Here is a 14,477-nt window from a genome sequence, read left to right as displayed (position 1 = left end):
TTCTGCATATCATGGCGCCGCAACGAACGGCTGCCTCTCTGATCGCTCCGTCGAGACTGTGCTTTCTTTTGTTAATTTTTATAGTATTAAGAGTTTTATTTGCACCTACTGTTGGTGCATTATACGTGTATGACCGTCAGTCAATCATTGACATTGGATTAAAGAAAACGTACCGATTGGATTGCTCTCTGGATCGGATTGCCGAACAAAAACAATGGCCAGCGGAGATCCTTTGTTGTGGCCGTGGCCAAAACCAGGAGACGCCACGACGACGAGGGAAGAGAGCCGGGGTCCGGAACAGACTGAGGTCCAAACGACACAGAACCACATTGCCCAGCATATTGTTGGCCAATGTGCAATCGATAGGAAATAAACTGGACGACATCAGAGCACGGATCCAATTCCAGAGGGACATTCGGGATTGTAACGTCCTCTGTTTCACAGAAACTTGGCTGAGTCCAGATGTCCCGAATCACGCAATAGAACCGGCAGACCACTTCTTCGTCCTTCGCAAGGACCGGACGGCAGAAGAGTCACTAAAGAAGAAAGGAGGCGGCATTGCCTTCATGATAAACAAGGAGTGGTGCGATATAGGCAACGCAAAGGAACTGTCTAACCACTGCTCCCCAGACCTGGAGTTTATCACGATAAAATGTCGACCCTTCTTCCTCCCAAGAGAGTTAACGTCCATCATCCTCATCGGAGTGTACATTCCACCACACGCGAACACTGGGGTCGCACTTTCAAAACTTCACGACGAGGTAAACAAACAACAGATAGCTAGCGTTGACGCTGCCATTTTGGTTCTGGGTGATTTCAACAGCGCGCGTCTTAAAAAGGTGTTGCCGAATTTCTATCAGCATGTGACCTGTCCCACCAGAGGCGAGAACATATTAGTCCATGTATACTCGCAATTTAAGAATGGGTATAAGTCACAGGCTCTTAGTCCATTCGGTAAGTCCGATCACGCCGCCATATTCCTTTTGCCAAAGTATAAACAAAGTCTCAAGCGAACGCCGGTGGTCTCACGAGAGGTTAAGCGTTGGGCCGTGACGTCAGAGGAGTCACTCCAAGCTGCACTTGAATGCACAGACTGGAGTGTATTCCGTGATAACACAGCCAATATTAACGAATACACTGAAACGGTGCTTGACTATGTCTGTACTCTGGTAGAAGAAACAATCCCCTCCACCACAATTAAAATCTACCCAAATCAAAAGCCCTGCGTAGACAAATCCGTCCGTGAGGCTCTGAAAGTGCGCACATCAGCATACAACACCGGGCTGGAGACAGGCAACATGGAAGAACACAAGATGGCAAGATACAACGTCAGGAGAGCAGTAAAAGAGGCAAAACGGCGTTACAGGGATAAAGTTGAACTTCAGTTCGAACAGGCTGACTCTAGAGACATGTGGCAGGGCCTCAGAACAATGACAGATTACAAAGGCACCTCCCTCAAACTGAATAATGACATCTCCTTAGCAAATGATCTCAATTCCTTCTATGCAAGGTTTGAGGCTGTGAATAAAAACACCAGCCTACAAACCACGGCAATGGGGGGGGGGGGTCTGCTGATGGAGACTCAGTGTTCAGGGTAACAGAGCATGAGGTGAGACGGATCTTTAAAAAAGTGAATATCAGGAAGGCAGCAGGACCGGACGGCATCCCCGGCTGCGTCCTAAAAGTCTGTGCCGACCAAATGGCCCCGGTATTCACTGACATCTTCAACCTGTCCTTGGAACAGGCTGTCATCCCCACCTGTCTGAAGAAGTCCACCATCATCCCTGTACCCAAAAAATCTACGCCTGCTTGCCTCAACGACTATCGCCCTGTAGCCCTCACCTCCATAGCCATGAAGTGCTTTGAGAAGCTAGTGAAGGGCTACATCTGTTCCTCCCTCCCCATCAACCTGGACCCTCTGCAATTTGCATATCGCCCCAACAGGTCCACGGAGGACGCCATAGCCCATGTGCTGCACACAGCAGCATCACACCTGGACAAGAGGCAGGGGAACTATGTGAGAATGCTGTTCATCGACTACAGCTCAGCATTCAATACCATAGTCCCCTCCAAACTCATAGCCAAGCTCAGGGACCTGGGCTTGAACTATGACCTCTGCCAGTGGGTCTTGGACTTCCTGACGGGCAGACCCCAGGTGGTAAGAGCAGGCAACTGCACCTCCTCATCCATCACGCTCAACATAGGGGCCCCCCAGGGCTGTGTTCTGAGCCCCCTCCTCTACTCCCTGTACACACATGACTGCGTAGCACAGCGGAACAACAACACCATCATCAAATTTGCTGATGACACAGTAGTGGTGGGCCTGATCTCTGCCAACGACGAAAGGGCCTACCTGGAAGAGGTAGAGAACCTGTCACAGTGGTGTCAGGAGAACTGCCTCTCCCTGAACGTCAGCAAAACAAAAGAGATGATTGTGGACTTCAGGAGGTCGGGGGTCAAGGACTACAGCCCCCTCAGCATCGACGGGGCACCGGTTGAGAGAGTGAACAGTTTCAAGTACCTCGGAGCCCACATATCCGAGGATTTGACATGGACCACACACATTGACAGTGTTGTGAAGAAGGCACGACAACGCCTCTACTTCCTCAGGTGCCTAAGGAAGTTCCAAGTCAGTCAGAAGATCCTTAGGAACTTCTACTCATGTACAATAGAGAGCATCCTGACTGGCAACATCACCTCCTGGTTTGGGAATAGCACTGCACAAGACCGTAGAAGACTACAAAGAGTGACACGTTCAGCCGAACGCACAATTGGAGGGGGGCTTCCCACCCTCCAGAACATTTACAACAAGCGGTGCAAGGGGAAGGCTAAGAGAATTATTAAGGACTCGAGCCACCCGAACAACTGCCTCTTTGAACTGCTGCGGTCAGGCAAGCGATACCGGAGTCTTAAGGCGAGCACAGAAAGACTCAGAAGAAGCTTCTATCCCCAGGCCATCAGTCTGCTAAACGAACAATAAACACTATGCAACAACCATCAAATGCACACAGCACACACACCCACACGCACACACTCACTTAAACAAACAACACACTGCAGCACCCACTCTCCACACTTTAGATCACACAAACACACTTTATATTTATTGATAAAGGATTTGCACTACAACTCGTACACCTACTGTAAATTGTACCCAAATTGCACCTCATCCTATTTCTGCCTTGCACTATATAGTATTGTATATTAGTACACTACACAGTATTGTATATTATATGGTAACTCAGTTACGTCTACTCTGCATCGAACATTGTACATATGTCTATACTGAACACTGTGACCTCATTTTTTTTTACTTCTAATTTACATGCTATACTATGTTATTTTATTTCATACTTATCTTGTCTTGCACAGTCTCTGGAGCGTAACAGTAAGAAGCATTTTGTATAAAAGTATTCTGTACTTCTGTATGACAACTATTAAAGAAACTTGAAACTTTTAAGTAAATAGTTACATTACTCATTACATCACTCGTTATTTTCACTTACCCCCTCCTTCCAAAATGTAATGTACAACCTGTTTAGCTTCTGTTGTTAGCTGTCCAGATGACAGCTGTGGTGGAAACAAAGTCTGCCTCTCTGAGTGTGGCCTTCAAATTAGCTTCAAATGTCTTCCTCTGTTTGGCAGCTGGACATTGTTCTTTGTGGGCATTTTCTCTATGATCTACTCAACAATGTACCCAGTGATGAGCTTCTTCAGACGATGTGCCCTGATCTTAGATCCAGTTTCTGTTGCTGGAGTACATCCATCACTGCCGCTGGAGGCTTCCATGTTAACGTCATTTTTTTATGCGTCAAGTTTCACATTTCACATTGCAAACTTTTTGCTCCCCCCACATAGTTTACAGCGGACAATTATTGAACATGTACCTCTCTTCCCTCTATGCTGCTTTTTGGCAGGTAGTCAAAGTGACCTCGGTCTGACCTGCGCACACAAAATGTAATCTAAGGAGGACAACAATGTAACGCAGCGCTACTTGGATTAGTAACTGTAATATAATTACTATTTTGGAAATTGTAAAAGCGTACTTTAATTTACTTTACTTGTTACTAGGAAATTGTCAAATGTACTAAATAGCGTGTTACTGCCCAACATTGAATATCTCACTTGAATATCAGCAATGCGTTGAATGATGTTTAGATAGATTTGATTCTGGACAAGAAGAAGATTGTGAAAACTGTCTTTTTGGTTTAGAAAGTTAGCTTTAATTGCCATCTGCTGTGTTCTGTCAGGGCGTAAGTGGAGTGGCTGGACCTTCGGGAGACAGAGGACACTCTGGCGGAAGAGTGAGTGTTTTGCGAACCACTTCAGTTTCACTTGAGCACTTTACCTCTTTATGTATTCATGCCCCCATTGGGTTCACATTACATTAATCTATATCTGTTTTTTTGTTTTCAGGGACCCAAAGGTGCCAAAGGGCAAGCAGGAGACATGGGAGACATGGGTATCCGAGGAGACCCAGTGAGTACTGCTGCACACTGATGATATCATGGAATAAGTCACGGTGCCCTTTGTGTCATTGTGTGTCCTAAGTGGGAAATTACCCTTGTGGCGTTTGAAAGAGTGACCAGTGAACCTGATGTAGGAATGCTAAACTCATAATTCGGGCTGTTGTTTATTTTACTCATCAAGAAATTAAGTATTAGTCTGCCTATGAGTTTTAGTGTGCAGCAAGTCTACCCTTGATTTTTATAGGCAGTTTTTTTTGTTCCTAAATTGCACATACCGGGCCCAGCGGTAAGAGACTCATGTCTGGAAGTCAGATTGCGAATGTTTAATTTTTTTTTTTTTTTCAAGTTTGTTCCATATTATCACAGTTTGAATGTTTAAGAACATATTCACTGTAACAGCTAAGAGTTATAGTATCTCTAAATAGCTAAAACTTTTGTTTAAAAAAGGAAGTTTGTGACACCTACTGTAGTACCTAGAAGGTGTTAAAAATGCAGCCAAACTTTAGATTGGATTTTCTCAGTTTTCCTCTGCTCTGAGACTTGAGGTTTAACTAGATTCAAATAAGCATATCTTCTTCAAATATTTCACAAACTGATGGGCTTGGGGACAGAAGGAGGTGTGCATAGGACAGCATCCCTCTTGTACTGTAAGTTTGAAAGTATTCATGTTCTATCTGCTAGGGTACAACTGGAAAAGACAACAGTGAGGCTGGACCTAAAGGAGACGCTGGTGACGTTGGACCAATGGTAATGCCCCCCCCCCCTCTTTTTGCAACAAAATAAAATGTGTCTATGTATTTCAGACGGTGACCTTTCCAACTATTCCACCAGCATATGGTTGATTTCAATTTGCATGGCTTGCTTCCATTCATGTGCTGTTCATAAAGATGTATCCCTTGTGGAATGACAGGGAGAGCCTGGTGTTGATGGCAAGAAGGGAGGTCCTGGCGAAGCTGGAAGGATGGTACGGCAGCTCTATATCTATACTGGTTTCTGTGTCTGATGATCGATTGAGTGATTGATTGATTCATATATTGATTAGTTGATTGATTGATGTATTGGTTGGTTGATTGATTGATGTATTGGTTAGTTGATTGGTTGATTGATTGATTTGTTGATTAACTGATTGATTGATTATTGATTACCAGGGGGGGCACAGAGGCATGACAGGGGGGGCCTTGAGATTTATAAAAAAAAAAAAAAAAAAAAAATCGTTTTTTTTTTGGGATTACAGAAAATTATCACTAAAGTGCTATCTGTTGCAGCTGCACTGTTCTCCATGAAAATGCCATTTCTCAAAATCTGAAAATCATTATTTAATAAAACACAGAAAAGGATCACCAAGTTACTCTGGATAAAAAAAACCTTTACAGACAACATTGAGACAAAGCTTCCTGACACATCTCCATCCAAACTCTTAGAAGAACTCTTTGAAATCTCATCTGATACCACCTAGAGAGCTAGTTTCAGAGTGTGGTGCTGAGGTACCAAGTATGTCATCTCATGGCCCACCAAGTATCTCATGATGCAGCAGTTAAGGTGTTGATACCATTCAGCACCACATACAGCAGGGGTGTCAAACTCATTTTCACAGAGGGCCACATCAGCATTATGGTTGCCCTCAAAGGGCCAAATACCGTATAAATGTTAATGTAATGTCAAATAAATGTAGCTACTCATTGTTTCTGTATTTATTACTTATTCAAGTTATACATTTTGGATAGATGTAAAAATATATGTTAGCTTATGTTATTTTAACAAATAATTTTAGTTTATCAGAACCCCATATTACTCCATCAATCAATGATCAAACCATTCAACTAAATAACAAAGAAGAATATCATCAAATACAAGCTATGACATTAAGTTTGTTCAAAACCTTTTTGTCACTGTCAAGAGGGGCAGAACTAACAACTGTGAGCTGCAAAGAACACGCAGGACAGATGTAGCAGATGTTACAAAAACAAATGGCTGCACACAACCTTGCAGAGGCCATACATCCAACTAATGGTAGATAGTTTAATTAACTTTAATTAACAGATTGCAGAATGGGTACAGTACAGTACAGCTCAATACACACAATTGTTAAGGGGATGCAGACCAGAGAAAGACTTTCGTCTTGTTTACATCAGGGTCCCCCATTTTCAATTCGTAATGAAATTGCTATTATGTGTCTGTATGAACACACAACTGTAACTGTACTCAAAAATAACAAAATAAGGGTTGTCTCAGTTCACAACTATATTGGTCAAGTTTTGGGTGGGACTTGTTTGCGTCCCTACAGCTTCTTATTCAATTGAGCGAGATGCTTGGTTATGTCACACAGCCAGTTTGCATCTGACAGTTCAGACAATATTTCTTCAACCCTTTGTTACCTATTCCGCCTGGATCTTTTTAGTATTTTGGGCTGTAAATTGTCAAAGAATGTCTGAGGAGCAAGTGCTTTTGGCTTTTTTCCTTTGTTACTTCATCAATACCTCAGATGTTCAACATACATGTATGTGTAAGAATGTGTAATAACTAAGGCTGTCAAAGTTAAAGCTTTATTAACGCATTAACCCACCATTCTTTTAACAGCGCTATTTTTTAACCTAAGATTAATGTTTAAAAAAAATAAAAATAAAAAAGAAATCTTTTTTTACCAGAGCTCTTGGGGGCCACATCAAATGACGTGGCGGGCCACATTTGGCCTGCGGGCCATGAGTTTGACACCTATGACATACAGTATCTGTGTGAAGCTGGCTTTTCATCCATGACAGCTCTGAAAACAAAATATAGGGCCAATTTGAAAGGTCACGATATTGTTTTTTTTTTTTTTTTTTTTATTGGTCTTTTTCCCCCTCCATTTTCCTCCGATTTTCTCCCATCCCAATGTTAGTCGTATGCCAATTCCCAGTCCCTTCCTGGTCGCTGCGCACTTACCCCCCACAGTCAGATCATCTGGGAGAGTGGAGGCTACCACGTGCTTCCTCCGACACACGTCCAGCCAATCACCGCTTCTTTTCACCTGGCAGCGCGGATTCTCATCGAGAGGGCGTAGCGTGTGGGAGGACCACACTATCCCCCTCGAGTCCTATCCACGCTTAGCAGGCGCCCCGACCGAACTGTAGGAGTCGCTGTTTACAACGACCCAGACCCACCCCGCCAGCTTCTCCCACCCTCTAATACAGCCAATTGTATTAGTGCAGACGGCCAGCCAAGCTGGTGACAACCCCGGAGCTGTGAGCTGGATTCGAACAGGCGAATCCAGCTCACAGCTCCGGGGCTGGTGACGAACGCAATCTCCGCTCGGCCACCTAACCGCCCTTGATATTGGTGTTATTTCAATAAATTTAAACATGGCCCATTTCATGACTATTTTGTTGGGGCGAGGGGGGGGGGCCCCAAAATATTTTGGTCCGCCAAAGGGGGGCCTGACAGAAAAAGTTTGAGAAGCACATTAACTGATTAATTGAATTGACCTATTTGATCACATTTTGATCAAATACACCCATATGCATATCACATTAAAAACATTAAAGGATTGCACAATAAATTCACAAGACTTATTTCCATTGTGTTTCCAAGATCAGGCTGGCAGAAATACAACAAATACAATTGGCAGCAAAGATATTACATACAAACAAAATACACATTATTCATCACAATATAATGACCATGTGGTCGAGGTACAACCTGGTTTCTACTGTACTTTGTCCTTTTGTTAGGGATCTGATGGCAGAAGAGGCCCACCTGGACAAGCGGTAAGTGGACACCATTCTCTTTACACTCTCTGGAATGATTTCAAGTGGTTATGAAACTTCACACAAACCTGAGGGTGTAAATTAATCCCAACCTGAGCATGACATAAGAGAAAAATGGCCACCATGTATGGTCAATATTGTGTTCACAGCACAATCCCACTATATCAAGATTTTTACCTTTCATAATGTACTCATATGTACTTATATATTACAATGTGATGAATATAGTCTGTATGTTACAGGAGTGTGTATTTATTTGTAGAGCACCTTTATTATAATAAATATGTGTAATTTTAACCCTTTAACTTCCTTGTATAATTCAGGGACCGGCTGCTAAACCTGGAGTTGACGGTCTACAGGGAGAGCCTGGAATTGGAGGATCTAGAGTAAGAGCATTTTTTTTTATCATACATCATTCTCTGCACTGTTTGACAGTTTATTCATACAGGACTGTAAATGTATAATGTCTGGTGCCAAAACAGACATCATTGTTAATGGGTCTCATAGGTGTTTCTTGTTAATGCTTTCATTGCCATTCGTTAGATGACCAAATGTTTTGACTGGAGCTTGACAGCTGAATTAACGCTAATAGCAAAGATACAGAATTTAGGAATTAGTAATAATCCTTCTAATTTAATAGATCGGTGTAATGTTGATGTCTGGTTTGATGTGTTCTTAATAAAGGGTCCATCCGGACCAATCGGTGCTCCAGGACTCAGAGGGGAGGATGGGAACCCGGGACCAAGGGTGAGTGCACCTATCAGATCTAGATCATAATGGGACTGCTGCATTTGAAATTGAGGGAAAACCATACTCAATCAAGACTATGTTGGTCTCTTGGGAACGTACCCGTAGGCCCACAGGCAGGGTAGTCATGGCCTAAATATTAAAGAGGCAGGCTTGTGATTGTAAGGTTGCTGGTTCAAATCCCCAGATTGGGTGGGGGGAGTGAATGATTAATACTCTCCCCTCCTTCAACAGCCACTGCTGGAGTGTCTTTGAGCAAGACACAGAACCCCTAACTGCTCCAGTGGGTTTGTTGAGTGGCCAACAGTAGAAGATTGTGTTTGTATTGGGTAGTTCCAATGTGTGAATAAGTTGAACTATGATTGTGTAGCAGGGCATTACAACAATGGGGAGTCAGTCAGCTTAGGGACATTCACTATTGTGGTTCTGGCAAACATAATAATTAAAAGGAAATCTGTTCAGGAAATATGGGTCTTTTATCCCACTTTTATTTAGGAAACCAGAGTGATTAAGTTTCAACAAATGTAAGCTGTGTAAACAATTGCTTGCAATGTGAGATCAGAAGAAAACACCACATGTTCTCTAGGAAACAGGGTAAAAACAAATAAATGCCTACAGTCTGCTATACACATGTAAACTGTGATGGCACACTGCTGGCACACAAATGATGTGTCTGAATCCATACAATGTGCGTTTCGAGCATTACATTACACAATACAATTGTGACGGTGGGTCTTTGGTTTACAGTTCTAGAACTTTTACTAACTTACAGATTTTGTATCCTAGGGTCCTGGAGGAGCCCAAGGATCTTCTGGAGAAAAGGGTAGAAGAGGGTCTCTCGGTCGCAAGGTAATGAGCAGAATAATCATTTGCATGGCTAAAGTTCATGTGTACCTGCCTTTTTCTCCAGTTAAAAACACATTGGTTAAGCCTTGTGCTCTCGTATTACTGGAGACACATAACACAGTCCATTTGAGCAAACATGAAAGTACTCTAAGAAAACATCCTGGCTCAGTGTCACATCTATTTCAAATAAAGCATGTGAGCTCATTTAAAATCTTGGAAATACCCATAATAACCCTTGACATTTTTTATTTATTTCGGTGGGGTGGGGAGGATGGGGGGTTAAAACGGTCTGACAGCCTTTTGTTGGTTTAATGTCTCTCTCTCTTGTTTATTTCTCATTCTCTTTCTATCCTCTAAATCTACCCACACCTTAGGGTGAGCCAGGAGAACCAGGAGTTAAGGGCGTCGTTGGACCCCTCGGGCCCCGTGGCGAACCTGTAAGAACGACACGTTGTCTCCGTAATATCAAGGCTGTGGAAATTCTTAGGCTCTTCCATCATGAAATGCATATAAATATACAAATCAGGCATATGTGATTAATCATATGAATGCATTTGAGACCATATGTTAACCCTCTAAATCATGAAATAGATGTATTTATTAGATCATTGTCATTGTGGCTCTTAGGGTTGTGATACACTGGCCAACGTTTTTGGCAATGGGATGCCTTGTACTGATTGCATGGCAACCCGATAAATTCTATTGTACATTTCTCCCTCCGTCTCACTTTATTTTCCGTCAGCAAGCACATGGCCCTATCATGTTGCCCTTTGTATCACCAACCATAGGTTTTTCTATCCACTGCAGGCTTATGTTAGCGTCAGTCATGGCCAGTTCAAAGAGCATGTGGTATTTGTGTCTCAGTCTCTTCTGGTTGAGGGAATGTCTGTGGTGTGTTTTTAATCAGGAACATTTTACTTTCACTGAGGATTTCCTTATGCCAAACTTTCTGTTTTGAATCAGTGGCTTATGATGATGCACCGCATATCCCCAAAGCACTGTTTTGTTTTCGGATATAGTTGTGTCATTTTGTTTGGGTTTATAAAGGAGAACGTTGCATTGTATTGGCAGCCATCATTGTCTGCTACAGACATCAGTTGACATTAGTGTCATTAAACAAAGCATATGGACTTTCTTTTCTTCATTCATTCATTCGTAGGAAAAGATACAGATCAATGTATTTTTTAGGACGTTCTTTCCTTGTTAAACATTTCTTACAGGGTGAAGATGGTCGCGATGGATTTGGCGTCTCAGGCCCCAAAGGAAGAAGGGCAAGTGAAAACTGCCCTACAAAATGCAACGCAACATATTACCATCACACATCATGTCCTTGCAAGCTTACGTGTATAGTAGTCTTAACCCTTTCACTAACACACTATGAAGGTTAACCTCTCACTACCACACAGACAAAAATGTGATGTCCAAGTTTCAAAACATTTGGAACGTGTGACATATTGTCATATTGGAAATCGTAATATCAAAGGATATATATAATTTTAAATAATAACACAAACTATTTATGCATTTTTGTTACAGGGTGATGAGGGCTTCCCAGGATTCCCAGGACCAAAGGTAATGTCTGCAGAAAAGGTTTAGCATAAAACTACAATTCTGAGAGTGGAGAACGTTTTGTTTCACCATACAGCAGGAGTTCCCAAGCTTACAAAAAATATCTGTTAATCTCCTAGTAGCTAGAAATTACTGTAATAATATCTGGTAGTAATTTTGAAATACTTCCGGACTGTCCAAAACCCAATGTGAAAGCCACCACTCCAGCCTTCCTTGCTTATACACAGTGGTCATTGATTAGCAAACAATAGCAACTTGATTTCCACTCCCTGAAGAATGAAAACAATTGCATGCACTCGGTCGCATGTGCGAACTCACAGTCTTCATGTATTTTTTAGCACCAGTGGTCACAGGAATTGTTCTGACCACAACAAGGGGCCACTGGGTGAAACAAGGAAAGCATTCAGTCATAGACCTTAAACAACATACACAACTAATTAACCCTGACTTACAGAGAGCTCAAGTAGCAGAAAGGCCTCTCCTTCTGTAATCTGTAAATCTGTAATTTTCCCATTATTTTGGCACAAGCTCATTCCATCTCTCTCTCTCTATCTGTCTTGCTCTCTCTCTCTCTCTGCTTGTTTCTATCACTCTCTCTGCTTGTTTCTATCACTCAACAGGGAGCAGCCGGTGACGCTGGCACCATTGGCGGGCTTGGACCAGATGGTAACCGTGGACAGAGGGTGAGTTTTGCTATACAGGATCCGACCAGGCTGTCTCTGCTGATCAGTGGTCGGGACATTAAATCAGCAGTGGTTGAAAAGTCTACAAACCCTTCACTTAATTGAAAGTAGGAATACACTGATAGAATAGCACTCTGGTAAAAGCAAATGTCCTTCAAAGTTCTACTTAACTGATTGAGCGCCAGCCATTACCCTCATCCCTGTAGCTAATGCGCCAGCTTTCCATAGCCTATTTTCACTGTGCGTCACTATGCTTGCAGATCTATATCTATATTCTATATTATAGCTATGAAGTAGGGCTGACCCCTATTAGTCGATTAGTCGACTAATCGGTCGAAAGGAGCCGTAGTCGACTGCCAATCTCTTAGTCGAATACAAAAAAAATATATGTTTTTATAAAAATAAAAAATACACAATTTCAAAAGAAAAGAGGCATAGAAGCGTGGCTAACGCTAATGGCACGCATACCAGAGGCTAACTGCCTACGAAAACAGGCACAGAGGCACTGAAAGAGGATTTCACCCATCTAATGAACACACTAGACTAGACAAATATCAAGATGTATCCATCAGTGGACCAATTGCATGCTTTTGCAGAGGACAAGAAGCCTTCAGTCGACTCCTTCAGACATTAAGCACCCCCCACAGCCCAAATGGAATGAAAAAAAAAATAAAAAAATTATACTTTTTTTGTTGTCGACCAATAGTCGAATAACGGCAAATTTGGGCCAATCATAGTCGACCATCCAAATCCTTAGTCGGGGACAGCCCTACTATGGAGACAATACTATGGTCATTTGACAGTCACTATCTCCCATCGAACATGCAAAAAAGAGAAAAAGAATTCATGTATACGTTCACACGTTATCCCGTGGTGAATATTGTATAGTTTCGGAGTGATCCGGGCTAATTCCTGAAAAGCTGAGTTATAGGGCGCTATGTGAATTTAGCTAAAGTCGTTGGCGTTTCTCGCCTGGACACGCTACTATTTCCAAATCAATTGTATATAATAGGTATTATGTTTCATCATGAATGCATCAAAGAAAGGGGGGGGGGTCGTTTTTTGATGCTCTGATCGCCAGTAACGGCATTCGTTTTGAACACCACACACGCTGATCAGATCAGCTGGATCGATATGAAATCATTGTAGGATCAAGATGGAATTGACGTCAGATAGTCCTTACCTTTGATATGGGTTATTCCAAAAAGAATATTCGAATTGTCTGATCGCGATCTCCAGTATTGATGTCCATCTGGTCCCGGACATAATTGGGCACAATTTATGGATTGAGTGTGCTAGATGCATTTCAAGTTGCTTGGGTGAAGTGTTGGACTTGCCTGGACCAAAGTTCTCCGCCCGGAGGACATTAGATGTGACACACAGTCTGGAACAGGGTTTCAAATGGTGGGCGATACTGCCACCTAGCAGGATCTGGCCGGTACTGCACTTTTTGGGTCTCAGTATGGCTTTTAGCTGTAACATATAGGTCCGTGAGTGTAATATTGATATTAAAATCGAATAAAAGAAAAAACGATCTAAAAGCGGAATATTACGTTTTGGCGCCCAGCGCTTGGCGAGCAAACACGTAATATTATGATTGGCCGTGAATGAGTTAAGGATAAAGTACAATGAACATTTATTTTTTTAAATCTCATTGCATTTTTATTTTACAGAAGATAATGCTGATGTAACATTTGCCAACATTTTTTAACTGTTGTGATCACCCTGGATATCAACAGAATAAAACCATTTCAGATATCCAATCTGCTTCCCTGAAGAGATTGCATTACCTTGGGTTACCTTGATTTGCCCATCAGTCTGTCTGCCAGTTATATATCGTATTTGCTTATCGCGTCCCGCTCTGAGCCTTATGAGATACCCCTTATCTCCTATGATACCTACTGTATCCCCAACGAACAACTACATGCACCCACACCTGTATGGGGCCCCGCCCCTATGGAGGCGTAGCCCATATAACCATGACTCTGGTCACCAAACACCCTTCCTCTATTTTCGTTCCAGCGTACTGGCTGCGTGCACCATACGTAACTAGCAGGATGAAAAAGATCAGAGTCATAATGTTGAAAGCTTACCGGAGGTTGCTGGCCCCTGGCATCTTCGACGCATGTTTTCGGCTACACGACGGGCCTATGTTGATGTTCCTCGTCTGATGACAGCAGATCGAGGTTCAGCTGTACAAGATTGGCTGTCGGGCCAGCTTGTACCCAGGTAGGCCCTGTGTCTTCAGGCATGGGTATTAGTGTTAGTAATGCTGGTTTGTTTTGTTACACAACCATGTTGTGTGTTGGCGCCGGGGGCAGGATGGTTTGGTGAACGTTCACTGCAGGGAACGGTTTCCAAGCTGTCTTGGGCGTGCTACTAAACATCTAATGCTATGCTACATGCTATCGCTAATGCCA

At 42.7% G+C, this 14,477-nt stretch overlaps 1 protein-coding gene across 1 annotated transcript in view; it reads left to right on the top strand.

The window, feature by feature from the left end:
• The window catches only part of col6a3 (collagen, type VI, alpha 3), a 169,557-nt gene that overhangs the window by 131,359 nt on the left and 23,721 nt on the right, over positions 1-14,477 (top strand). Inside the window, exons 20-31 of the mRNA XM_084310880.1 lie at positions 4,251-4,304; positions 4,417-4,479; positions 5,151-5,216; positions 5,380-5,433; positions 8,177-8,212; positions 8,536-8,598; positions 8,897-8,959; positions 9,746-9,808; positions 10,180-10,242; positions 11,026-11,076; positions 11,342-11,377; positions 11,995-12,057. Coding sequence (XP_084167006.1) covers positions 4,251-4,304; positions 4,417-4,479; positions 5,151-5,216; positions 5,380-5,433; positions 8,177-8,212; positions 8,536-8,598; positions 8,897-8,959; positions 9,746-9,808; positions 10,180-10,242; positions 11,026-11,076; positions 11,342-11,377; positions 11,995-12,057 — 675 coding nt within the window. The remainder of the gene's footprint in view (positions 1-4,250; positions 4,305-4,416; positions 4,480-5,150; positions 5,217-5,379; positions 5,434-8,176; positions 8,213-8,535; positions 8,599-8,896; positions 8,960-9,745; positions 9,809-10,179; positions 10,243-11,025; positions 11,077-11,341; positions 11,378-11,994; positions 12,058-14,477) is intronic.

The sequence above is a fragment of the Notolepis coatsorum genome (genome assembly GCF_963971535.1).
Source record: "Notolepis coatsorum genome assembly, chromosome: 3".
Classification (NCBI taxonomy): domain Eukaryota; kingdom Metazoa; phylum Chordata; class Actinopteri; order Aulopiformes; family Paralepididae; genus Notolepis; species Notolepis coatsorum.
Note: the sequence above shows the minus strand (reverse complement) of the source record. Positions and strands in the feature narration are given on the sequence as shown.